Source organism: Gambusia affinis, linkage group LG05, assembly GCF_019740435.1.
Source record: "Gambusia affinis linkage group LG05, SWU_Gaff_1.0, whole genome shotgun sequence".
NCBI lineage: Eukaryota > Metazoa > Chordata > Actinopteri > Cyprinodontiformes > Poeciliidae > Gambusia > Gambusia affinis.
The window spans coordinates 23,614,701-23,639,238 of NC_057872.1; the positions used below are offsets into that span (position 1 = coordinate 23,614,701).

Genomic DNA, 24,538 nt, shown 5'->3' on the forward strand with positions numbered 1-24,538 from the left:
TAAGCTTCCGAGAACAGGAGTGATTTTTAGTTCCTCTGTAGATACATATTTTCAGAAACCTTCCAAACACTCGATGCTCATTGTTTTCCTTTTTACTGCAGTTTCAGGTCACCTAGTCCTTTCTCTGCCAGTTCAGAAAAACTGACAGTTACTCTACTGAAACTGAGGAAAAAGGAAATCTAAGCTGCACAAAGCTAGATATCTGGAAAAATGAAAACATTTTTCTGTCTTTCATCCATATGAAAACTCTGTATTTGTTTTTGCTTGTGTTCATGGGAAAGCAGAGATTATGGTCCTGCACGACAATATGTCCACATACTAACTTTGACTAGATTCCCAGTCGACATTGTGTTGTGTTTTAATAACTTTATATTCTAATAAGCAATTTAAAAGTAGTTCAACTATACAGTGTGATTAAGGAAAAGCTAACATGTACCACGATGGTTTGTTTGGAAGGTTTGCCAAGGAAAAATCCCGTCCCTTTAAAAATAATGCTCTGCTACAAGTTAGATTTGTAAAGTTGCCTCCAAAAGAGCCACAGTATTTGTAGAACAATATTTCTTGGACCAAAGTCATCATGTGTAGAGCCACATTTAGAGTAAAATACAGCAACACCTGAACTTTAAGGTAAAAGTGAATTCCTGAAGCTAATAACAAATAACAGAAAGGAAAAGACTGAATGAAAAATCAATAAAGATAAAAATAAACCAAGAACTAGGATGACGTAATAAGACAAAATTGAAGTAAATAAAGAAAAAATAATCAAAACAGAAACACCTTTTACTCTTTGTAGGAAATAAAAAGCTATGAAGGCTTAATGTCACCCTTTATTTCAACTTCCATAACAGAGAATACTAAAAGTCATTCTTTTCTGTGTTTTTATCCAATGTGCCATTTTTCTAATTATGATTTTGGCACGAACACATTGTTGCTAATAGTGTGTATTTGTGCTGTTGTGTGCAAGCAGTGGTGTAAATCCTGTGATGTTGGCCAGGTGTTTGCTTCATGGTTATCTCCTGGACAAAACACGCATTAAATGGTTTGCAAAAAATAAATCTTTCAGCAACTGATGGGAACCAGATGCTGATTATTCGTTGCTCTGAGTTGGCAACAAATTGCACTGCTGATAAGTCCTTTTCTGTCTCCTGAACGAACATATGTGAAGGATAATATAATCTTCTCTTAGTCTGCAGAAATTGTAAAAGCTGGCACTTTGACTTTGGAAATTTAGAGAAGAAGCAGAAACATTGAGCTGTCTCGGCTCCAGGCCTCCATCAATTTTCTTCAGCTTGTCCTATATCACGAAGGTTTAAAGATGGCTACTGTCGGCATTTAATGCACAATATGAGTTGTTTTACTCCATTTTAGAGAGAATATTTTAGAGATTTACATCCCTCCTATAAAAATGTCAGAGCTAATTTGTGCTTCCTGGATTAGAACGTTGTACTCCCATGTAGGCTGCACCGTTACTCAATTATAAGATTATGTGTTTTTTTTATTAAAAATTGAAAACTACATTTTCCATTTGTGGTCTCTAAAACCATTTCTCATTGTAACAGAAATTTATGACTGCAGAACAGAGCTGAAGTGATGTAGATTTACTTGTATGTTATTAATGAGAGTGTCTCTGTTTTTGAAATACAATGGGCCTGGGTTCTGACTCGGTACAGGACGTTCTATTCCTTAATCCTCTGCCAGTTCTCTGTGGATTTATAGGCGTGTTTTTGAGTCCTTGTCATGTTGCAAGGTCCAGTTCAGCTTCAGCTTTATTTATTCATTTTCTTGCAGATAGTGTCACTTTTTCTTTATACCACCAAATGCACAGTAAATTTAGTGGTGGAGTAAACTGTAGTAAACTGGATTACAACAACAACGCATCCCAGATCATGACACTCCCACCTCCATGTTTCACTGTTGCTGTTAGGTTATTGTTGAACAGTTTCCAGTCTGGCAGGAGCCCACCAGCTAATCGAGATCCAGTTTGTTTGTCTGGAAAGTCCAGTTCGTTTTGGGGAAGAGTGGACATGTAACTGAACTCTGATGTGGATCAAAAAAGGGAACTGTGGTTTACCTAAAAACTAAGGTCTCAGTTTGGTTGAAGTTAACATCTCCAAAAGCAGGAAGTGGACTACAGTGCAGGGCATTCTGGGTAAATAGAACCCAAACAGACTTGATAGTTTATCGCTAGCAGGAGAAATGGTCTTTTACAAAGACAAAAGAGAAATCCTACTAAAATCTGACGTCAGCCCATTGTTGTTTACTTTTTGTGACAAAGGAAGTTATCCTCGATGTCTTCTTTTAGATGATGTCTAAAGCTTCGACTGTGCTAACTCTGTTAAACCAAAACAGCTTCTAAGTCCTTTTAATTTGAACTGGAGTGCATTGAAATCAATGGGAATGTAGAAATCACAAAAGGTGATGAAGATGAGGAGAAACAAACAGAGGAAGAGGACAGAGTTGGCAGCAGGACCTGCTGGTGTTTCATTTATGAAACTGTCTTTTAGCTTCATAAAGGAAACAATGAATGACACAGACCTCCGACTGTGTGATCCAGTAAGCAGTTCTAGAGCTCTGTGTCTGGTTCAGCAACAGCAGGTTAGGGTCCGGTCTTGATCCGGTTGGATCGGTGGTTTTGCCAGCTCTATAGCTCCACTTGAAAGAGCGTCCAGCTCTGCCTGTCTCGTTAAGGAAACAATCACCTATTAGAACCTTTGTCAGTTTTGCTCATACAAATGACTCAAAGTCTTCTGGAGAGAAATGTTGGGAGCAAAAATGTACGTCCTTCTGAAGTTCTCTGCCGCTGCGCTCTTCTTTTTGTTTGTGATCCAGATTCACCTCACTCAACAGTGACACAGTGTGGCATTAGATAAAATTACACCAGTCAAACACAACATGATTAACATCTACTCCGGTAAAGTTAGCCTTCCTGTTTACTCTGTAGACTCCAGTACAGAATGAACCAAATATCAACCCATCGGTGAAAAAATGGCGTCCTCCATGGGTGATAAATATAACAAAAGATGTACATTTCAGAAGTAATTATGAGTTTTGGCGAATCACAAACAGCTGTTTTTTAGTTCATAGGAAAATTACAACATATTTAGACCAACATGTAAAACTAGTCCTGGATCAACTTAAGCAACTGTTAATAATAAACAGATAAAAGAAAGGAGCCATAATTAGATGACAACTAACATTAATCAGTTCATTTCCCTAAAAAATATCACCTGCACGATTCTATAACACAGACCTGAGATCTCAGGAGCACAAAGGGGGTGTTGGTTTATCGCAAGCAGTTCTGGTTAATGAATATTAATGTGCTCACATGTCAGAAGAATTAATAGTCGAGGCGGATAAATGCTGCATTATCTGAATGGCTGAAGTGTTTCACGGGCTCTAATGAAAGTCTCAGTAATGGCCGCAGCGAGGGGAGGTGGAAACAACGGGGAGGCCGAGCTCTGCTGGCTTTTATTGAAGGAGGATTTAAAATGGCTTGTTTTTGCTCTTAAATTCATGGAAATTATGGCGTTAACAATGCTGGCTGATTGCTCATTTCTGTTTTTACAAATACGTGTGATTGTAATACTCTGTTTACTTCCATTTCCAATTTGAAGTCTATGTTTTTAAGAAAAGAAACTTGAGAAACGGAGTCAAATACAAGTAAGGCTGTAGTTTTTCCCTTTGAATTACAGGAGGGGAAAAGCTTTAAGTTGTCCAGATCACACAGAGCCATCAGAGCTGTCAAGTTAAGATTATTTTGGCAGTCGGCTACACAGTGTAAGTCAATATGGTGAAACACTGCCATATTGGTCAAGAAGCTAAGCACTGCTTCTCTTCACAATGTGTTTGGAATCAGTTACAACTTTTATTCTTTGACAGACTCCTTCCAGTTGCAAATAAAATTTAATTAAAGGGAAAATAGGGCAATAGAAACTGATAAACTGACAAAATTACTCATAAATAATACATTTTCAGCACAGCTAAAAGTATTGGGAAACTCTCTATTTTGTTTTCTTTTGCTGAATTCTCACATTTATTTGCTGGAAATAAAAATGTTTGTCACACAATAAGCAAAACCCAATAGTTTTATTCTTATTAAATGAGTTTAGACTCACTACGATTGTCGGATATCTTTCAAATGCTCCTGCTTTAGAGAAAGAAAGCTGTAAAAACATGGAAAAAGTTGAACTTTTATGCTTTTGTTTTGACTTACTCTCCCTCTTGAAACATTTTGTTGGATGAAAATCACCAAAACAATAAAAGAAAAACATATTTAAGAGCCAAAAGATAAATTTAAAAACGCCAAAGGTGGCCTTTCTGTTGGTTTTCAAAGAATTTAAAAACTTTTCTGAAACAAAAAGAGCGTTTTGAGTCACTCAAACATGAAGGGAGGATGACCATATATGGATTACGACGTCGTGCCTGGAAGAATATTACAAATCGACGTGTAAATTTTAACTTCTTGGACTTCTGTCACTACCTTCAACTTAGATGGAAACTGCTAGAGCAGCACATTATACAGAAAGGTTATTATTAAAACAGTTTTTGCTGTACACAACGTGCCTGGACTGCAATCAGGGCCGGTCCAAGCCTTTCTGGGGCCCTAAGCAGAGTTTTATTTGAAGCCCCCAAACTGATGATCCATCATTCCTAGGCTGCTCTGTGTGTAACATATCTACAATTATTGACATAATTTGAAATTAGCTTACATAATTCATTTTAGCAAACTAAAAAAAACTGAAAAACTCTTATTTTGAAATGCAGAGTGGTATTTAAGTGGCCCGTGTTATTTTAATTATTTGAAAATAACATCAAGTGACAAACACTAAGTTTACCGTAAACAAGTACACATGTATCATTTAGTTTGTATTATTCGATGTTATTTTGTATATATATGTGTTTATATATATATACAAGTACTTTTTCATCAATATTAAGGAATTATGAACTTGAAACAAGCTTCTGTATTTTTCTAAAAAGTTACTGGTAAGTCAGTTTTGTCTTGTTTCAAGTCTACGAAAATATTTGCACTAGAAACCAGACCAGGAATACTTGGTAGTATTTTGTGTTTTGCAGATTTACCGTCTCGATTAGCTGCATCTCTCGTTACACCTGTTCCTTTGCTGCTGGCTTTTAAATTCATTATTCTCAGAAAAGTTTCAAATGATGACACTGTCAAAGCTTAGAAGTAGTTTTCAGTGGTGCCACTTCATTGGTTTGTGGTCTAAAACTTATAAAACATGCAGAAAGAGGGTCGTTGAACATCCCTGAACGTGCCTGTTGTCTGAGCAGGACGGGCGTCTGCTGACAGAGAGATGGGATGAATTACGCCGATTACACAGCAGCAGCCAGTTGGTTTGAGTGTTCGTGTCCTTACAGCAGCACCGCAGAGAGTAGAGGTTGAAAGAAATGCCCACAGCGCATCCCGCCGTCTCTCCGTTCCACCCCAGCGCCTGAGGAAATGTACCCTGATATTAGCTATTAAAGAGCAGATTGTCAGGGGAGCAGCGCCAGCAGCTGTGCAGCGCCGCTGGCTGCAGCGAGGCAGGAGCTGCAGGACCGTCCTGACGGTTCCCGTAGCGATGCAAACAATTAACTGGCCTACCGTTAAATGTCAATAAACGGTTTATTACACTGAAATTAGTTCCAATTGATTCACTAATAACGCACGGTAGTGTAGGTAGAGCGCATGACATCAAGAAAATTGATAAAAATGTTCTCAACTGAGAGTAGAACCACTTCAACATATTTTTACTCACGTAAAAGAGAAAAAGTATTTGGCAAAAGGTTTACTCAAGTACTGAGTAACTGATCAAATTATCAATCATTTAATATTTAAAAATTACATCATCAGAAGGAACAAAATATAAAGTTAAGTGGAGATCTTGGTGTTTTAAGGACCGAAATGGCAATAATTCATATAAATAACAAAATAAACTTTTTCCATATCAGTTTAACAAAAACTGCAGGTATGGTGGATTTCTGGTTAAAACATGTTTGTTTTTCATTCAGTGGGTAGAAAATACATAAATTTTACTCAAGTAAGAGCAGAAATACTTCATTTTTTATAATTAAAATATAATAATAAAATTACTCTTATTAGAATTTTATTTTCTTATTAAAAGAAAGGGTTAAATTTTTATCTGGTAATATATTCAACATCAGATTAATAAGGTAATAATATATCACCTGTTAACAGAACTAAAATCAGAAAATATGAGGCAGCATTTATGGTAAATTAATGTAATAATTATTGAATAGTAAATTAAAGTAAGGAGGACAGAAGCTGAAGCTGTGTGGTTAAATGAGTGAATTCATTTAATGGACCAAAGTTTTAACTTTCCTTCAAGAGAAACCACTTTGTGTTGTTATATTTAATATGTCTACTAAAAGTCCTGAATCATCCGTCATTTATTTACATTTTATCTTTTTATGATACTGCTGTTTTTATTTAACTGCTGTTACTGCTTCTTTAATTATTGTATTTTCTCAACAAAATGATTCACAATTAAAAAAAAGATTTCTAACAGCTTTGAAATCTTTAAGAACATTGTTGATCCATTTCTCCTTAAAAGAAGATCTAGAAGATAAATGTGAACATTTCAACTTAAAAAACTGACATAATTAGCAAAAAATAAAATAATAAAAGAGCCCAAGAGGTTGGATGAAATTTGACAGGACTCTGGGGGTTTGAGGAGTTCCTGTCCTTTAAGTTGTGACAGGTAATAATAAAGCTTCATCATTTTAATTAAAGGGGCTAATCCAGCTAATCAAACATCGGGGGAGTTTTGTGATTGCCTGAAAGTTTAAGCAGAGTGGAAGGATTTCTTTTCCCTCTAATGCTAAAAACAGAAAAAAAACACAAAATTTTTGGCCTACTTTTTAAGGACAAATTTCTCAATACACTTGAAATGAGACAAAATAAATTACAAGTAAGTCTTCAGCAAAAGATGGAAGCTTATTTTAACTCCTTCTTAATATTGATAATAAAGTACTAGTTCCACTGCAGAGCCGGCCCAAGGCATATGCGAGTGAAGCAGATGCTTAGGTCCACCACACCAGCAGGGGGCCCTCAAGAGCACCTATATATATATATATATATATATATATATATATATATATATATATATATATATATATATATATATATATATATACACACACACACACTGTGTATAAAATGATGTGCGTTAATTACAGATGCCAATGGTAGTTAGCATGTTACACACATGTTCCGTTCTTCTGTGTTACTATTATCAGATAAAATTCTTGGTGATATTTAGTGTTTTGGCAGTGAAGGTGCCATCAGGTGGGGCGTGTCCCATCTGGACCGGGTCTGTCCAGATTTACCTCCAGTCCAATTCTCCCTGTTTTTGTTGCCTTCGGCATTCCCGCCGTCTCAAATCCTCCACCTTTAATTGTGTCCCGTCTTCGATTACTCCCCTTTAATCTTATCTCTCTCATCCCCACCCAGTTTTTCTTCTCTCCTTCAGACTTGTTGTTTGTTTGGACTCAAACTTTTCTTACTCTCCCCGTTCCATTTACCTCCCCGCCTCCAGAATCAATCCTCTTATCTGTTTTCCTTTCTTTCACCTGGTTTCCATCTCCTACGTCTTCATCCCGCTACCGCCAACCCCGCAGTCGGCGCTGCGCTCGCCCTCACCATCTTTAGATTGATCACAGTCATTACCTCCATTAATGAGAGGGGATTGAGTTCTTAACTGGGCCTTGCCGAGCCCGTTAGGTCACACTGACTGGGGATATGGATTACTGGAAGATCCCCAGAACGCGGGCCGTCCAAGGCCAGCCAAAGTACACTTTAATCACCTGCCCCTCCAACATCAAATGGCTCTTTAATGACGCTGTGGTGGATGGGTTCACCCCCCGACACAAGGGCAAACACTCACACCGACCCGGTTCTGGAGGAAGTAGATGGATCAGGACAACAGCGGCCTGATTCTGATTACTGCTCATTTTCCTTTCATCCTGCACGGCTTTTATGTGCAGGTTAAATATGAATGAACTGTAGGATAATGTGAGTTATGTGTTCTTATCATCTGGAAGAAATGTGAAAAAAAAACAATTAAAGTTCACTATTTATCAGATATGAAAACACTGAAGCCAGAGGAAAAGTTCTGCTCGTTAGGTCAAGCTGGTATGTTTTTAGAGGCGATACAACTTAACCATCAGAGTAAACAGTTTATTCCTGGAAAATTCAGTTTCTCAGAAAATTTTAATATAATAAATAAATATTTAGTTATGATCAATTAAAATGAGATTCCATTATGAGGATTAATACGTTTTAATGGCATTTTGCTTACAGAGGCTTCTTAATCTGTGTCATTTATTATTTGTGGTTGTACGTAAGTTTTTATTTAAGTTTTCCTTTTTTGAGTTGTTTTTGGTTACCGTGTTTTATTTAGAATATTTATCAAATCTACCAGCTCCAGTGTGGAGCGTTCTTTTGAAAATGTAAGTTCATTGTTCTGTGAGCTTGCATTGTTATGCTGTTATCAATATATTATATTCTTGTCTCAAAACAACAATATAGTCATATATTGGGACAGTTTATTGTTTTATTGTAACATAAGATGAATGAAAAGCACAGACACTCATGTTACTGTTTCTGGTGTCATGAGGAAAAAATGTCACTCATCGCATTTATTGGTGTCTCTTATAAAGATGTGAAACCAAAAAAGGGACCCGTTATACAAGATTAATATTTTCTTCTATTTCAGTTTCGACTGTTATGAAAACAGACCAAGCATTTTTTAAAAATCATTAAAAAAAACATCTAGCTGGCTTTCGGACAGAAGTTAATGTGTTTTGTCTGGAAAATTAGCCGTTTTTAAAATGTAACATCATAAACCAGGTACAGGCAGGTACAGCCCGTTGGCTAGCAACCCCAGTAAAGCCCAGCCTGTTACCTAGCAACCCAAGCCGAGTTCCAGCACGTTTGGTCAGCTGGTTTTACTGCTGTACAATGGCTGCTGGAAAAGACAACTGTTTTATTGTTGATTTATCATCCAGAAACCACTTGCTGCATTATTATTGGTTGTGCAGGAGGCTCCACTTCTGCTTTTCAAAGACATACAGATGTACAGCTTTACTGTACAGCATTATGGCCATCATATATTTTGTCCAGTACCTTTTGTTTTGAAGGTATTTTTGTCTTTCACAGTGAGTAAAGTTTATATCAGTTTTGGTTGACTTTATTGTGAAATTTATTTTTTTATTTTGAAAGGGTTACTTCCTTTTGAGCCTGCAGAAGGATTGCAGCAGCACAGAGCAATGCAGTTTCAACAGTGTGTTGCTTTTTTTTATGGAAAGAAATAAAATGAATTGTAATAGGTGATTTTTAAGTTTGTGTTGTATTGATAAAGAATTTTTGTTAAATTCACGTGGCTTTACATGCGACCGTTACTTTTTCAAGGTTCAAGAATGACAGTCAGTTACTGTGTCCATAACAGCCAACTCTTCTTTTTTAAACGTGCTTCTATCAAAGAAGAGAATAATAATATCTAAAAAGTTAGTTTACAAACTTAGAGAATAAAAAGCACAAAATTTCACCCCGATAATTGTTTATTTTTTTAACTTGTATCTGAAAAGTTGATCATAGAATACGTTAAATAAACTGAAAACTCGTGTTTTCTCTCCAGCATACTGGGTTGAAACCAGTGAGTTATTACCGGGCCTTGCAGAACCTGCTGACATGTTGAGGAGGTAATTCTACCACTGCAGCCTGTTACTACGGGGCAGGAACGCATATAAAACATGCAGGACACTGGGCCCCTGATGACTGGATTTGGAAAGCTCAAGAAAAACTCCCCACGTTGATTTAGGTGCTTTCTTGTTCTCCAGCTGCGGATCCATTTGGGGTAAAAAGTATGTGAATCCCTGAAGTCTTGCTGGAAGTCGTTCTCTTTTTGCTCCTAGATCGACTCAGAAAAAGTTCAGCAGTAGCTCACAGGCACAAAATCCCTCCTGGCTCAAACCGACCCCAACCTTGTCCTGGGAATCGCACTCAAACGCAGCGGCAGAGAAGCAGGTGTGATGGCAGCCGGATGGGGACAGCAAGCCTGACTGAGTTAATCGCTGTGATTTCAGGCTGTTTGGATGCTCGGCTCAGCGCCGCAGCCTGGGAGTCGAAGGCTGTTAATTGTAGGAGCGAGGAGGTCGTTGGCGGCCTGCTAACCACATAGGCATCAGCCAAGGTTAGCGGTGTCAAATAACCACTTCACTAGAATTTAAGGGAGCTAAAGCAAAAGTATGTGACTTTCATTAAAACAAAAGTATGTGACTTTCATTAAAACAATATATGTTTTGATATTGAAGCTACCACTGTTTTTACCTTTTGTTATGAGACAATCTTAGGAAAGATTGAGCTCCTCTGCCTTCTCCCAGTGCTAACTAGAAACAACCAATCAGAGCCAGGAGGCAGATCTTAGCGCTGTCAATCACCCTCCATGTGGTGCTGCAGCTACCATTGATATATAACTAGCGTAACATCAATTACGCTAGTTATTAGTGATGACTAACTAATGTTAGTTATGACTATCTAATGTTAGTTATCACTAGCATTAGAAATGACTAGCATAACACTAGTTATTAGTCATAGCTAATGTCATGCTAGTCAGCACATTAGATACACTAGCATTAGTTTGACATAACAGCAGTTATATCATACTAGTTAGCTTAGCCATCGATGATGGTGGAAAAATGTTTTTCCTGTAACTGAAAGTTATTTCTCCGCCATTAACAAATTGAGCAGCGAGTATATGAGGGTGATTGACAGTGCTGAGACCCTGCCCGTCTCTGATTGGTTGCTTTTGGTTGGGAGTGATGCATTTCTTAAAACAGCAAAAGTAGCTCAGGGAGGAGGTTGAGAAAATTGGTGTTTTCACAGATTATCTGTCTCATAACAATCTAGGAATAGACAATAATCAGTTAACTTCATGATAAATTTAAATTAGTTCAATAATTTCCATTTGCTGGATATATCATTTTTCTATTTTCTTTTTCTACCAAAAACTGGATGATAAAAGTCTTCAGTTTGGTGTTTTGGTCTCAGCCTTTTTGAAGGATGATTTTGTTTACAGAGACTTCATAATCCATTTTATTTGTTGACTCATATTTTGTTTATTTATTTTAGATATTTAAAATGTCTTCAGTGTGAAGTGTTCATTAGAATTTAAAGTTTTGAGAATGCGTTATGTCCTTACCACATTATTCATCGCAATAACTTATGGAACAATTTATTGCAAAAAACATATTTATTTAATAAAAATAAATAATAAAAACATACAGCAGCTTTAATGTAATGTTGCATTCGTCTAAAACTAGGCATAGGCATTAATTATTCAGTTTACAATGTTTAAACGAAATAAATCAAGTCCGAGAGGTAAAAAAAAAAATTAAAACCCTCGCTCTTTGAAGCTGAGGAGAAAACCTTCAAATGTTCCTCTTATGATATTGAACACAACAGCTGGAAATGATGGTCTTTCTTAAATCTATCGGCAGACATCTGCAGCGTCGGCGGGATCACACGCGGACACCCAGAGGTCAACGACCACAGGTGCTCCGCGCCGCTCCGCCAGCGCTCCATCATGCGCTGGCAACGGCAATCAAAAGGTGCCCTTGTTTGAGGTCAGGAGACGGACAGGTTCTGTCAGGAGCGCTTTGTTAAACGGCACAAAAGAAGAGCAGCAGAGTACAGGGAGAAACAGCATCCCTGCCAAACTTAGTTAAATGAAAAGTTTGAGTTGTTTCAAAGAAAATTCAGCTGCTTTCCAAGTCAGTGACTCGATGCAAGTTGCTGCATTTCCTTAAATAGGAACTTTTTAAAATACTTTCTGTTGAGTGAATCGATACCTGGGATCGATTGGACTGGATGTGTGACTGAACTGAAGAGCCTTGAGACAAAATATGTTGGGAATACAAAAGCTCTTGTGACGTCACACATGAACTTTGTAACTGACAGACACTTGGCAGGTTATTGTTGCTAAGACAACAATAAACAAGCCACAAGCTGATGCTGCGTTCACGTCAAAACCGCGTTTCAAGTTGGACACGTGCACTTTGAAGTCAGACGAGAGACATTTTGCTCTAGAGGTGCATTGGGACGAGCCATTGTTTTCCGTTCCCAGTCTGTTTGTACAATGGCGGATGACGATGACAGAGTGGCACCAAAGTGTTGTGTAGTGAAAACTTCTGCAATCATAGTGGAAGCTCAGATGTCTTTGCTGAACATTTCGTGTTCAGTTTCTATGTGAACACTTTTGCCCAGAGAAGCTTCATTTTGCTAATTTGCAAGCCATTTACCAGAAATATGTTTGTTGTGCCATATTTTCAAAAAACATCCCGAGTACTTAAAAAAAAAAAGATAAATAAAGCAGGTGTTTTTTTGGCATGAAAGTTAATGGGGGTTTTTGTGTCTGGGAAAGTGAGTCATTTCAAAAACCTCCCAATTGTTAATTCACATTCCACAGGCGCTGCGCCGTTACCTAGCAACCCCACCCTAGCCCAGAGCTCGTTACCTAGCAACACAAGAGAGTTCCAACACATTTCCAGCAGTTTATTAGGATTTAAAGTCACAAGACGCCCTAAAAAAGATCAGAAAGGAACTGACTACACTAAAATATGATGGACGTGTTTTGTACAGCATATAGATCAATCCTAAACTGTTCAAGGAAGTATAATAGGTCACCTTTAAAATACATTTAATGCTGTTTTTATAAATTGGGAAGACTTTACATAACTAAGTATAAATAGTTTTAAAAAATCTGGGAATACAAATGTTTTTCTACATTCTCTTTAGTTTTTTACACTTTTCTAAACATAGAATATAATTTACTCAAGTTACAGACTTGTCTGGACTGCAGAGGAACTATATTTCCACTTCGAACTTTGACTTGAAAATGGGAGTTAAATGGTTCTGCAAAGTATTTAAAAAGAAAAAAATAAGTATTTTTTTATGTAGGAGGTAGATTCTTAAAAGGCTGTTCATTCTGGTTAAATTTTATCGATGGAGAGGAATGGTTCTCAGTGCCCATGCAGTTCCCAAACTACAGTTTCCTAACTTTGGTGTCGTACTCCAGCCTAAAGTCTTTCATTCTGTGTGATAAAATTGGGTGTTTCTTGAAATATGTTCTGACTTTATAGCATATTTTTACCGTCATAAACCACAGGCTCATTGCATTTTGAAGCAGTCCTTGTATATTCATCCTCCGCTGACTCCTGCGAAGATCTGCATTCAAAAGCTGCAGCGGGTTTTATGATGGAGCTGCAAATTTTATAGCTGGAGTCAGTCAGGTGTAAAAGGAGAGCATTATGGGTAGAAATGTGCCTCAGAGCCATTTCAGGAGGTTAATGGATTGGATGCTCGCAAACACTCAGATAGTAAAAGTAAATATCACAGTGTGTGCGTTTCCATACGTTTATTAGGCGCTCGTTCAGAGCGAGAGCGGTACCATCACAAACTTTACCACTTTATTTAGATAGTTTCTGATATTTTCAGAAGCCTAATTTATAATCTCTTGCTTGCGTTTCTGATTTCCTTTGACTGTGGCGATCTTTGTTAAACTGTTGGCTTTACAAGGTGTTTGTGGCACCGACTGTGCTGGGATAAATAACGACGGTAAATCTAATGGTCCACAAAACCAGCGTGACATAATACACTATTGATTCGCTCTCTGGGCTCGCGGCTCTTCATTTGGCGACGCTGCAGTGCGGAGAAGTCTGAGGCGTCGGCATCGATCAGCCGGTGAGGAGGAATTTCATTTTTTGGAGACGTTGCAGCCCGTTGCGGTCCTTCTGTATTCAACAGCCGGGACGCGTGGTGTTGTTTTTATGAGTCGAATATATCGATCCGCTGCTGTCTTTGTTCTTGGAAAATGACATAGAAACATTTCTGTCAGGGTGGAGCAGCTCAAGGTGTTGAACACGGTGCAGATTCACAGCTTTACAGTATCAAGATTAACTTTAGACATGTGTAAGATAGCATTGGTTTACAGCAATTCTTTGTAAACTGCTTCTTGTTTACACTGCAAGAACAAAAAACATTACCAAGTATTTTTGTCTAATATTTTAGTACACTTGAAATTAGAGAAAACTAACTTACAAGTAATTTTTCAGCACAAAACAAGTAAATAACTCCTTAAAATCGACAAAAAAGTACTTGTTATATTACCAGATTATTTCTCTTTTATCAAGACATTTTTCCAATATTAGAAGTGAAATGGAACTAGAACCTTTTCATCAATATTGAGGATTTTTTTTTTTACTTAAAACAAGCTCCGATGTCTTGCTGACCAATTACTTGTAAGTTTCTTTTATTTCTGGTATATTCAGGATATTTGCATTGGAAACTAGACAAAAATACTTGGTAATATTCAGTGTTTTTGCAGTGCAAACAGGAAGCAATTTGCAAATAATTACTATTTTAAGTCTAATAAAATATTTGCACCAGAAACTATTCGGTAAGATATGGTGTTTTTGTGACTTGTAAATGTAGGTCTCACACAACAAATTTTATTGCACAATAAATTGTTCCAGAAATTATTGCGATAATCAATAATGTTGCTGTTTTGAGACCATTTTCAAGTAATATAATGTTAATAGTGGAAGAGCACATTCTAAAATATCAATAAACTTATAATAAAGCCTCTAGAAACAAAGCTGTCCTTCAACAAAAGGGCTGGTTGAGACCAATAAACCAGACTGAAGAATTTTGTTGTCCAGTTTTTGGTAGGAAGAAAAGAGAAGAACAATAAATCAAGAAAATGGAAATTATTGAGCTTGTTTTAATTTATCATTTGATTAATTGATATACTTGAAAACAAAACCACTACTACCACACTTACATTAAAACGCTAATTAAAGTAAAAGCTAAATATTCTTAAAATGGACCAAAACATAAGATTGGGCATCATCAGTAATGAAACCCTGAACTGAAACCTTTGTTTGGTTTTGTCTTGATCAAAAAGCCCTGGAGGTTTAAATTTAAAAAGCTGAAGGATGCTTTCAAAAATGACAGAAATTGGTCTATTTGAAGTTCAAAGCTAAATTTTCTGTGGTTTAGGAAGCAGCAGCAATTTTATTTCCTCCACATTATGTTGAATAAAATTAGTCGTTTTTTCACACACTATTATCGCTGCTTAGGGGAATTAATTTCATTATTGCGCCTCATTAGTGTCATCAGTAATAATTTTAAAAAACATGGGAACAAAACAGAAAGAATACAAATATCATAATTTATCAATGTATTATTGCTCATTATTTATGATGGTTGCTTCAGGTTTCACTCTATTAAATAAATTCATAAATGAGGTGAAACTGAGCCTTATGTTGTACTGTTGTTACTTTAATTAGAAGTAATGTGTAATTAGACTCGTGGTTTTATTTTCTGTGCCAAAACAAGAGGAGCTGACCATCAAGTGTATTTTGAATGTGACAAACGAGAACATCCTGTGATTTGTAAATCCCTTCATTGATTTAAAACATGCCAAGCTTTTTCTTTTTTATCTGTTTATTTGCTCAAAAACTGTTGTAACAGGATCAGATCTGTCTGTTTCTTTACACACTGATGCACGTCTGGCACAGCAGGAAGGTTGTTTATTTGACCTGGAGGGGAAAAAGTTTGATTTTCTTCACTCAACAGACTCAAACTCCTCTGCTGAGTGAAATCTTGGGACAAACTGCATTGTTTTCTGCTTTATTGACTGCAGCTGACAAGCAGGTTGGTCCACGTTGTGTCTGAGACATTCCCTTTCTATCACTGTTTTTATTTCACTTTGGTGGGATTTTTTTATGTATTTCTAATATTCAAATGAAAAATCTGCAGAATGTTCCTTTTTTAAAAATTCAATTATTTGATTAATCATCCAAATTTAATAATCGGTTACTAAAATAATTGTAGTTTTAGCCCTAAACTAAACATAATTTCCACTGATTTTTCCACAGATGTCACCTCTGGATCAACGGCTTCCCCCCTGATCAGACCAGCGAACCCCATGGTGACCCCAGCTGCATCCTCACCTGAGCCGTTAAGCTCTCTGAAAGCTCCAGGTGACGCGGCCGCCTCCGACGCCACCTTGGCTTCTCACGGAGAGGAGAAGCCGCCGAAAACAAACTCACCCTCGGAAACGGACGCAGACCACCAGGCCGAAGCTGAGACAGAGACCGACACGGAGACAGAGGAGGAGAAAGCCCGGCGCCTCCTTTACTGCTCGCTCTGCAAAGTGGCGGTCAACTCGGCGTCGCAGCTGGACGCTCACAACACCGGTAAGAAGAAAAACGAATATAAAGACTCGTTTATATTCTGAGGTACAGTTATTTCTAATTTCATAAATAAGATTTAGGCTTAAAGAGAGAAAAATATCTCCAATATAGAATTATTTTTTTTAAAAGTTTGTTCATGTAAGAAATGCATATGGTCACTAAGAGGGCTGATCAATAGATCAATAACAACGCGATAGACGTATCAGTATCAATGGATAACACACCTGATAGAATATTCAATAATTTTACTGAACTCTAATCCAGAGGCGCACAAGAAAGACTTTAACTGCTCAGAAAGGTTGGTGGAATCAGCTAACTCACTCATTCTTTGGTTACCTAGCAACAACTTGTGAAGTAACTTTTGGTTACCTAGCAACACCCTGTGGAGAAACTTGCACTGCAGCAGTTTTAAGTTTAGCCACAGTGCCTTTTAACGTTTTAAAAAAACATAAAGAACAACGTGGAGTGAAAACTGTGGATAAAACAGGACAGGTGAAATCACCAGCATGGCAGAACTTCATCCATCCATCCATCCATCCATCCATCCATCCATCCATCCATCCATCCATCCATCCATCTGTCCATCCATTTTCTAATCACCCTTTGTCCCTAATGGGGTCAGGAGGGTTACTGGTGCCTATCCCAAGCTAACGTTCCGGGCGAGAGGCGGGGTTCACCCTGGACAGGACGCCAGTCTGTCGCAGGGCAGAAATTCATACAAAAAAAACTAATCAATAATTACACTACAAAAACTCTAAATATTACCAAGTGTTTTTGTCTAGTTTCCGGTGTCTTATCTTATCACACTTGAAATTAGAAAAGACTAACTTGCAAGTAACTTTTCAATAAGATATATGAGCTTGTTTGAGTAAATAATTCCTTAATACTGATGAAAAAGTGCTAGATTAACTCTCTTATAACAAAACATTTTCCCTTGTTTGCAGTGAAATAATCTGCCAACAGGACAAGAACTTTTTAAGGAATTATTGACTGAAGCTCTTGCAATTTGCTAAAAAATTACTTGTAAGTTAGTTTTGTCTTATTTCAAGTGTAACAAGATATCTGCACTAGAAACTAAACAAAAGTATTTGGTAATATTTGTGTTTTTGTAGTGTATCTATCAACTGATAAAGACTTAAATCGTGATGCACATTTTCAGCAGTTCTGTATAGAAATAATGTTTCCAAATCCCTCTGCCAACAAAATGTTTCAACATACAACAGCAGAATGAGTCTGTTGCTTTTTACAACCACCAGCATCCAGTTGATTCTTGGAGGATTTTAATATTTCTCTGCAGGATTCCCAGCATGACTGTCACAGAAACTCCTACACAATAAAACTCTCAGTTGAGCACAGACAGATTAATAGTTACACCACCTTGTGCAGAACGCAGCTCTGATTCAAAAGAGAGAACAAGTTCCTTTCATAACCAAACAGCTGGGGTTTTCTGACATCTTTTGTTCTGTCAGTCATTTTTTAGTCTTTGTAACATTCAGAAAGAAATTCTACCATTTATTAAAGCGTTGATGCTTTTAACAGTTTGAACTCCTTTTGCAAGTGGCCTGATATGTTGGTAGTATGAATGCAAATTACCAGATTTTTGTGACTTGTGACTTCATATATATTAAAACACACACACACATATATATATATATATATATATATATATATATATATATATATATATATATATATATATATATATATATATAAATTCTTCTCACCCAATCATGGTGGTGATTCTTCTTCCTCTTAGCTCGGGTCCTCTACCAGAGGCCTGGGAGCTTGAGGTTCTGTAGTATCTTGGCTGTGCCTAGGACTGCACATTTCTGGACTGAGATGTCTGATGTTGTTCCTGGGATCTGTTGTAGCCACTGTTCCAGTTTGGGGTGACTGCCCGAGGGTCCCGATGACCACAGGCACCACTGTGGTCTTCACCTTCCAGGCCCTCTCCAGTTCCTCCCTTAGGCCCTGGTATTTCTCTAGTTTCTCATGCTCCTTTTTCCTGATGTTGCAGTCGCTTGGTATTGCCACATCCACCACAACGGCTTTCCTCTGTTGTTTATCCACCACGACTATGTCTGGTTGGTTCGCCCTCACCATTTTGTCTGTCTGGATCTGGAAGTCCCACAGGATCTTAGCTCGGTCATTCTCCACTACCTTCGGGGGTGTTTCCCACTTTGATCTTGGGGGTTCCAGTCCATATTCTGCACAGATGTTTCTGTACACTATGCCTGCCACTTGGTTGTGTCGCATGTATTCTTTCCCTGCCAGTACCTTGCACCCTGCTGTTATGTGTTGGACTGTCTCAGGGGCCTCCTTGCACAACCTACACCTTGGGTCTTGTCTGGTGTGGTAGATCTGGGCCTCAATTGCTCTGGTGTTTAGGGCCTGTTCCTGGGCGGCCATGATGAGGGCCTCTGTGCTGTCCTTCAGTCCAGCTTTTTCCAGCCAGTGGTAGGATGGGCTGATGTCAGCCACTTCGGTTATTTGCCGGTGGTACATCCCATGCAGGGGCTTGTCCTCCCATGATGGTTCCTCCGGCACCTCAGCTTCTGTTCCCCAGTGTTTGAGACATTCACTGAGCACATTGTCTGTTGAGGCTTTGTCCCTGATGTATCTATGGATCTTGGATGTCTCGTCTTGGATAGTGGTTCTCACACTCACTAGTCCTCTGCCTCCTTCTTTGCGGTTCGTGTAGAGTCTCAGGGTGCTGGATTTGGGGTGGAACCCTCCATGCATTGTTAGTAGTTTCCGGGTCTTAACATCTGTGGCCTGTATCTCCTCCTTTGGCCAGCTAATTATTCCTGCAGGGTATCTGATTACTGGTAGGGCATAGCTGTTTATTGCACGGATCTTGTTCTTGCCATTGAGCTGGCTTCTCAGGACTTGTCTTATTCGTTGAAGGCTCCAAGCCTTGGCCAGCCGCCTAAAGAGATACACAAGGGAGAAGGAATCCAGAAGGATTAACAGGCTCTTCTCCACCCAACCAGCTAAAGTGTACTCTCAGTGGCAGGGGAATAACAAGACTGGAGACCCACCAAGGCTGGAGACAGAACAATACTGGAAAGGCATATGGGAAAGAGAGGCGTCCCACAACAGCAATGCAAAGTGGCTGATCTCTCTACGAGATGACCACAGCAAACTCCCTGAGCAAAATCCGGTAACCATCACTGTAGCAGATGTCCAAGAAAGAGTCTCAGGTATGAAAAACTGGACAGCACCAGGGCCAGACAAGATCCATGCCTACTGGCTAAAGAAACTGACTGCCCTACATGAGCGACTGGCAGACCAAATGAACCAGCTGCTACAGAACGGGAACCACCCTGAATGGTTAACTGAAGGGCGCACAATCCTGATCCAGAAGGATCCAACAAAGGGCCCGGTCCCATCTAACTACCGACCAATAACCTGTCTCTCCACAACCTGGAAGCTCATGTCAGGCATCATAGCGGCTAAGATAAGCAAACACATGGATCAATACATGAGCACGACACAGAAGGGCATCGGGGTAAATAGCAGAGGAGCCAAACACCAACTCCTTGTAGACCACACAGTTGCCAGAGACTGCAAAACCCGACACACCAACCTGTGCACGGCTTGGATTGATTACACGAAAGCCTATGACTCAATGCCACACACTTGGATCATCGAATGCTTAGAGATGTACAACATCAACAGGACCTTGAGAGCCTTCATTGCAAACTCAATGCGGATGTGGAAGACCACCCTTGAAGCCAACTGCAAGCCACTTGCACAAGTATCCATCAAATGTGGCATATACCAAGGAGATGCGCTGTCCCCGCTACTGTTCTGCATAGGCCTGAACCCCCTCAGCCAAATCATCAACAAGACTGGCTACGGATACCGACTCAAGAATGGAGCCAACATCAGCCACCTCCTCTACATGGATGACATCAAGCTGTACGCCAAGAGCGAGCGAGACATAGACTCACTGATCCACACCACCAGGATATACAGCACGGACATTGGGATGTCATTCGGACTAGAGAAGTGTGGTCGGATGGTTACAAAGAGAGGGAAGGTCATCCGCACAGAAGGGATCTCACTCCCAGAAGGAACAATAGCAGACATAGAGGAAGGTTACAAATACCTGGGAATATCACAAGCAAATGGCAACCTTGATGAGATCACAAGAAAAAGAGCCACAACCAAATATATATATATATATATATATATATATATATATATATATATATATATATATATATATACATTCCCTCCAGGGGGTCTTTTGTGGGCTCTAGTGTCCCTTATATGACATTAGGCTGACAGGAAGGGAAAAAGAAGAGGGGGGAAGACATGCGGCAAATGTCGCTGGGTCTGGGAGTACAAATCAGTACGCTGACTTAGAGCATTGAAGAACATGGTGCGTTTACATATTGGAAATAATCTGCTTTATCGTCCATGAAGCACAGCGGCGCGTCGGTCCGGTCCGGCTACTTGTTCTGCTAGCAGCTTGTCATGCAGATCCAGTTGATAATAAATGAAAGTTATCCATCTCACAGAAACAGATCCAGCACATGAAGCCAAAAATAAACACGAATATCTGTGGCTTTTTCAAACTGATATTAAAAAAAAAGGTAAAATTGGTCATGTTTAAACTTTTGATGCTACAACTTCTTTTGTGTTGCTTTCAGAGGCTGTTAACTTTTTGGTAACTGTGTGTCAGAAACAGCATCAGTCTTTGAGAGTCAGGCGCTTTATGCCTTGGTAAAGGTTTTTAGTAACGTGGGTTTTGTTTGTTTTTCCTCGGTAAAGAGGAATTCTATTTAATAATAAGAAGAATAATACAGAATGTCAAACTCAGTTTACTTCAAATTAGTGTTTAGAGAACCTGCTTTATCCTGTTAGTAAAGCAGGTTATGTGTTTCTTTTGCCGTCATAAATTTGAGCCTCACTGACTTTCATGCTGTTCAGTTCAAAAGGGTAAAGAGCTTCAGAGCTGCATGTTTTCTGTTTCCAATAAAAACTTTAAAAACCTTTAGAGTGTTCCTCTAACCCTGTTTCTTTGTGGGTTAGTAATTGTCTCTCCTGAGTCAAACGCAGCTCAAAGGTCGAATATGTAGCTTTTAAAGTGGTGAGTCTTTGATCGGGGGTGTTTAAGGATAATTTACAAGCTGACCCTTCAACTCTGATTCTCGTATTTCAGAAGTCACCCGAACAGCAGCGGCAAACCCCATATTTGAACTTCTTTCCCTCCCTCCTTCCCTCCGGCCGTTTCTCCAGAGGTGACAATCATGTCGTGACACGTCTCGTTTCCTGTTCTGACCCGCAGGTACGAAGCACAAGACGATGCTGGAGGCCCGCAGCGGCGTGGGCTCCATCAAGTCTTTCCCTCGACCGGGAGTCAAAAGCAAATTGGCTTCATCCTCCACATCATCAACTGGCCTGCAGAACAAAACCTTTTACTGTGAGACGTGTGACGTGCATGTCAATTCAGAGACTCAGCTAAAGCAGGTGAGATTCACAGACTTCTGCTGCACAGACTGGAAACTGGGTTTTAGTTTGAAATTGAGATGCAACTTCAAAGAAAAGGCTAATTTAATTGTTTTTTGATGTTCTTTTTGAATTTTTTTTTACCAAATACTGTGTTTCTCACAGATGAATGTCACCTTGAAATTCACAGAATTGATCCGGAGAAATTATGTAACACAATAAATTATTCACATTTGCATAACATGTCAACATATTTAATGGAAAGGCTCAACGTGGCGCTTTCTGAGGGCTGTGGGAAGCCAACACGCCTCCCTCATGTGTGCTGTTGCATCAGCTGAAGGAGGATAAGGAAGGAAATAATAAATCAGAGCACATCCCCGTACTTTATGCAAATGATGTCTTTGAATACTGAAGCTGACACACAGGCTGCTGTAATGCAGCTCCGCTTGCTGCTCCGTCCATGTATTATTAGGCGGAATGAGGGATCGTATGCAGAAGGGTCATGTTGGGTAAAAAGATTCCCAAGTTTATGACATAAAGTACAGAGCAAGATTCTTTAACTAACCATAATTTCTCCATATTTTCCCTCCAACCCAACAGAAATCCTTACAACATATTAACGCTACCCAGATTTTTCTGTAATTAATCTCTCTCCAGGTAAAATGTGAGTCGTTAGTTTTACTGCGTTTTGCTTTGTGTTTATTTATTTAAAGGGGTCATATTATGCAAAATTGACATTTTGAGTGTTTCTGTTCTTCCGTTTTGGGATATACAGCTTAGAAAATCAGCCCAGGGCCTAAAAAAAAACACTTTATTGGCAATGGATTATTGATTTTTGGTTGTATTTATATTTTGATGGAGAGCAAATCCAAAATAAATTCAAACTTGAGCATAAAAATGTAACTTTTCTATTGTACATTGTTCAATTGTTGCACCCTTGGAACAGAAAAGTGTAAATAGATCATTAAACATGAATGATTAGTAAGTGTAAATAAACCAATATAATATTTTATATATAAGAGGTTCATTTCTCGGTCTGTGCAGTTTGGTACCAAACCCTGGATTGATTTGTTTTACGTCAGAAATCGGCCCGGTGTTATCAGAGCCAGCCTTGATGTTTCTCTGAAAAACAAACAGGTTTTCTTCAAATTTTCACGTCTGAAGAGCAGAGATTCCCCACAAACAGGACGCGTCCTGGACGGTGAAGAATTTATGAAGCAGCTCCAAGCCAAAACAAAAGTGTGAATGTACAACCCTCTGCGAGGATTGGAGAAATTTAAACCGGGGCATAAATCAGGTTTTTGGTAACAGGATGTACCCACACTGACCACACAGCTGTTTGCCGTATTTCAGCAGGAGGAAAGCCACATTCTCCTCGCTGTTTAGCAACATGCTAATAAATCAAACCATGGGAGGCTCAATAAACCCATAAAGCTGAAATAGTTCTCACCAGTTAGCCAGGAAGTGTGGTGTTTTGTTGTTTGTACATGGACAAAAGTGTCAACTCATCTAAACTTTTTAATATTTTCAAGATTTTTACATTTATTTCCATGCTTTTAATTGACATCAAAACTGTCTGGGCAGGAATACGTTCTCAAAGGAAAAGTTTGGATGTTTTAATCAGGAGTTATAATTCAGTTCTCTTTAATTAAAGAGCCTTGGAAAAGTTTTTATCCTCCTTAAAATGTCAAACCTGGTGTCTCCGTACAAACAGAAATCACCAAATATTTTTTAAATTGGGATTTTCTGAACATTCAGCTCCACTGAAATTCCACTTAATTGGCCAACATTTCTGTTTAAACTGAAGAAAAACATCACCACAGCATGATGACGCCACCACCATGTTTCAGTATAGAGATGGTCAGAGTTGGGTAGTAACTAGTTACATTTACTTGAGGAACCCTTTTGAAAAAAATTACTTTTACTACACTGTACTTTTTACTTCTACTTGAGTAATTTTATGATGAAGTATTTCTACTCTTTAGTAAAATTACTGTGTTTTCTATCCACTGAATGAGAAACAAACATCCACCAGACGCAGACACAAACCTGCAGGTTTGTTAAAGTTTCATCAATTGAAACTGATTTGGAAAAAAATTATTTTGCCTGATTTTGTTATATTTTATTACATATATGAATCATTGCCATTTTGGTCCTTAAAATACCAAAATTTCCACTTAACTTTATATTTTGGTTCATCTGATAATGTAATTATTAAATAGTAAATGATTGATAATTTGATCAGTTACTCTGTGCCTCAGAAGACATTTTATTAAATATATTTTTACTCTTACTTCTACTTTTTAATTTTACTTGAATATAATTTTTAAAGTTGCAGTATGTAACGTTATTTTTGAATATTTATTAAAATTGTCACTATGGTTTTGAATGGTCAAAAACAACCAATGAGAGCCAGGAGGTAGGTTTAGCGCTGTCAGTCAACCTCGTGTACACGCTGCTAACTTTGCGTAACGGCCAACTTACCGTTTCAGAAAAATAATTTAAACAGTAAGATCTTAGGCTAGTTAGCATGGCTAGTTAGCTCCTGTAAACGCTAGTGAGCATTGCGTACAGGAGAATGATTGTCAGTACTAAGATCCTCCTCCTGGCTCTGATTGGTTGTTTTTGACCAAGCTGTGTATTTCTGCAGATAGCAGTAGGACCCCATGAAGGAGTTAGATTTTTTTTCAGATGATGAATTTCACAACATTGTGACAGTTTTAACAAACATAAATATATATATATATATATTTACAAACTGCAGCTTTAATGTACAGTGTCATATTTGCGTATTATAAAA

At 38.4% G+C, this 24,538-nt stretch overlaps 1 protein-coding gene across 3 annotated transcripts in view; it reads left to right on the forward strand.

Annotated features, from left to right (window-relative positions):
* The window catches only part of znf385d (zinc finger protein 385D), a 141,135-nt gene that overhangs the window by 111,114 nt on the left and 5,483 nt on the right, over positions 1–24,538 (forward strand). For all 3 annotated transcript variants that reach the window (XM_044117354.1, XM_044117352.1, XM_044117351.1), the window contains 2 exons: positions 15,961–16,281; positions 21,578–21,759. In XM_044117354.1, coding sequence (XP_043973289.1) covers positions 15,961–16,281; positions 21,578–21,759 — 503 coding nt within the window. The remainder of the gene's footprint in view (positions 1–15,960; positions 16,282–21,577; positions 21,760–24,538) is intronic.